General features: G+C 29.5%; 2 protein-coding genes across 5 annotated transcripts in view; one reads left to right on the forward strand and one right to left on the reverse strand.

The window, feature by feature from the left end:
* LOC117168292 (nicotinamide/nicotinic acid mononucleotide adenylyltransferase 1) overlaps nucleotides 1-3293 on the forward strand; it is a 100299-nt gene that overhangs the window by 68660 nt on the left and 28346 nt on the right. The gene's annotated exons all lie outside the window — the stretch shown is intronic.
* LOC117168291 (ABC transporter G family member 23) overlaps nucleotides 1-3293 on the reverse strand; it is a 63767-nt gene that overhangs the window by 23010 nt on the left and 37464 nt on the right. For all 4 annotated transcript variants that reach the window (XM_033353818.1, XM_033353819.1, XM_033353816.1 and 1 more), the window contains one exon: nucleotides 119-363. In XM_033353818.1, the coding sequence (XP_033209709.1) occupies nucleotides 119-363 (245 nt within the window). The remainder of the gene's footprint in view (nucleotides 1-118; nucleotides 364-3293) is intronic.

Consider the following 3293-nt stretch of genomic DNA (forward strand, 5'->3'; position numbering starts at 1 on the left):
GGGGTGGTCAGCGACGAATAAAAGAAGTGGTGGAAAAAGTTTTTAAAATAGCGTGGCGTAGTTCTTGAACGGCCCCTTTATCTTTTAAATCATTATTGAAAGATTAAATTAATTTTACCGATTTCATTATCCCTTAAGCCATTGATTCTACCAAAGTAGTAAAGAGCATCTATGACTGTAAATTCCTGAACCAAGGAAATTTCTTGGGGCATGTACCCAACTCGAGGTCCTGGAACTCCTGAGGCCTCGGTTCCTGGCTTTCCACCAAGAACCCAAATTTTTCCACTATCTAATTTCTTCACACCAACGACACATGATAAGAGCGTAGTTTTTCCACATCCACTGGCACCTAGGAGTCCATAACTGAAAATTATTTAAATTATTTATTGCATGAATATTGGTATATTTTTTAATTGAAAATTTAAAATAACATATGGAAAGAAAAATAGAAATGATATAAAAGGGTTTTAATGTTAAATATATTAATTTTAATGGATTATTTATTTTGAGCTATTTCGAGATCTATATTTCTAGCTACAAAAAATACCCTTGGGGTTTCAAAATATATAACAAATAAAAAAACTTGGGTTTTTGCCTAATGTGAATGTGGAATTAAAATATTCTAACTTACTTATGATTATTAATTTGTATAATATGTAGTGTGTACCAAAGTCCTCTCTGCAGATTCACTGATTTAAATAAATGAATATTCTCCTTCTGAATTATGCAGAATACGTCTTTTAAATAAATTTGAGTGAAAAAGTTAATTTTTAGTCGTATAAGCGAAGCAAAAAGAAGAGTTCATACTTTTTTCTCCATGCTCTACTATAACTATTGTATGAATTACCATAGTTTCAATATTTTAGTTTAAATGCAGGTAAATTTTTTTAACTGTTTGGTTATCTCGGTCAGTTATTGACTTATTTTGTATGAAATATTTCAGAATCAATGACGATTCAGGGAAAAAGAATTTAAATTTTATATTGGTTACGAAAAGTGCAGTAATGATGTTTCGAAACGAGGTATTGTTCAAAAGTCGTAAATTGATGTATTTCTAGGCGAATAAAGAGGCTACCTAAAAAAAAGACAACGCTCAGTAGGAAAAAACTGTTGCCCCTTTTCCAGTAGCCTTTCTTTTAATTATCCCATTTCTAGTAACTTTTCTTTTCATTATGTAAAAGTGAAAATACAGCCATACCCAATTTCCAGTAACCTTTCTTTTCATTGTGTAAAAAGTAAAAATACAACCATATCCCATTTTTAGCAATCTTTATTTTCGTTATGCTAAAAGTGAAAATAAAACCATACCCCATTTCAAGTAGAACCTTTCAACCCGAAGAATAGATGAAAAGGGGAATTTTAGGATATAGTGTGTTTTGTTATGGAAAATAAATCTAAAAAAAGGTAGAGTTCAGTAGGAACACATTATTGCCCCTTTTCCAGTATTATCTATTATGTATACAGTGAAAATACCAAAATACCCTATTTTAAAAGTAAATCTAAAAAAGGTATAGTTGGGTAGGAACATACTATTACCCCTTATCCAATATTATACATGATGTAAACAGTGATAATACAACCATACCCCATTTTAATTACTCACTTTCAATCCGAAAAATAGAGGAAAAGAACATTCTACAATATAGTGTGTTTTGTGGTTCTTCTGTTCATTATTTAAGTAGTTAAAGTATAACCATATCCCATTTTCAGTAGCTATTCTGTTGTCTATGTGAAAAGTGAAAATACAACCATATCCCAGTTCCAGTAACCTTTCTTTTCATTATGTTACAATTAAAAATACAACTATATCCCATTTTCAGTAGTCTTTCTTTGCAGTAGAAAGAAACTTCAGGAAGGAATTTAGAATGGAATAATAGAAAATTAGAGAAAGCATGGAACCTTTTATGGAATTTAAAAATGTTTATACATAATAGTTAATCATAATAATAGTAAAATACATACAAGTAATAATTTATCGAAAGAACTGCAATTTATTCTGCACTTATGTATATTATGCACTAAAATGTATCAATATATTGAAAAAATGTCGAATGCTCTAAGTAACAAAAATTCATTCTTACAAGCAAAATGCAACAAATTCATTGCAACAAAAATTCATTCTACTGTCAGTGCCTGGTAAGGCACTCACCAGTTTTCCCTTGTTTTGACGTGGTCCTGATCGGGTCAACTGGCAACGGCCTGTCCAGTTTTTCGGATCTATGCCCTACTTTCCTATATCATAATAGTAATAAACAAAAACTAGTTTTAGAAAAGAAAATTTATTTCATTTAGTATAATCCTACTGAAAATATATATTATATTGTAATTTTTCAGTCTTTGATGTTGCAAAAAACCCGTTTTCAAGACCAGTAAAATTCTAGAAATAGCTTTAAATTGTAACATTTTAAGTTATGCGAAAACTTGATAACTTTAATAAATTTTTTAATTTACTGAAAAAAGAAAATTCGCATTTTGTAAAATTTAAACTGTATCAAAAATTATTCATAATTTTAAAATTGACATGTATGGTATTCACTTAGAAATAAATTTTTAATGACTGAAAAATCGATTGACTATCAAGCCTTCAAAAATACTTCAGTATTTAGTTTTTGCACATTTAACATTACACCTTGAGTCGAGGCGTCCTCCTTTTGCCTATATTTATTTTCAATCTATTTCGCCTTCTCATAATAGGTATATACTCGGAATCTCCCGTATAAAGGCAACTTTGTTGACGATTTTTTAAATTCAATAATCGTATTTTTTGTTCAGCGTCTTGAATAGATTCTACAAAAAGTGTTGGATAGAGACGGTTTATGTTTCAGTTAATGTTCTGAAATCTAAAAAATTCACTAAATATATCTTGTTTGCAACTTATTTTAATGTAAGTTTCCATATATTTAAAAACTTTAGCAATAAAAGAAAAATTGAACAATGCATACGTCTAGTAAATATTGTAGAATCACCAATAATATATTTCAAATTCTTTTTGGGCGATAAATAAATATATAAATAATATAAATAAATACATTTTTATTTTTATTAACACAATGAAAAGAAATTAAGTTCTTGTCTTGCACGATTCCTGGTGGACCGAAGGAACCGAATGGAGCCTCTACAAAGTACCCGTAAAGACCCCGTTGGGTCCCCGTTCGGTTCCTTTTTGAAAAACTCGAAAAAAACAGCAAAATCAACTTTTAAATTGTTGAAATTCGGATTCTACTTTAAAATTCCCTATAGAAGGTCACGAAATAATCGCAATAGTTTTTTTTGCAACGGTTAAATGTTTAAAT

This window comes from Belonocnema kinseyi, chromosome 2, assembly GCF_010883055.1.
Source record: "Belonocnema kinseyi isolate 2016_QV_RU_SX_M_011 chromosome 2, B_treatae_v1, whole genome shotgun sequence".
In the NCBI taxonomy this organism is placed as follows: domain Eukaryota; kingdom Metazoa; phylum Arthropoda; class Insecta; order Hymenoptera; family Cynipidae; genus Belonocnema; species Belonocnema kinseyi.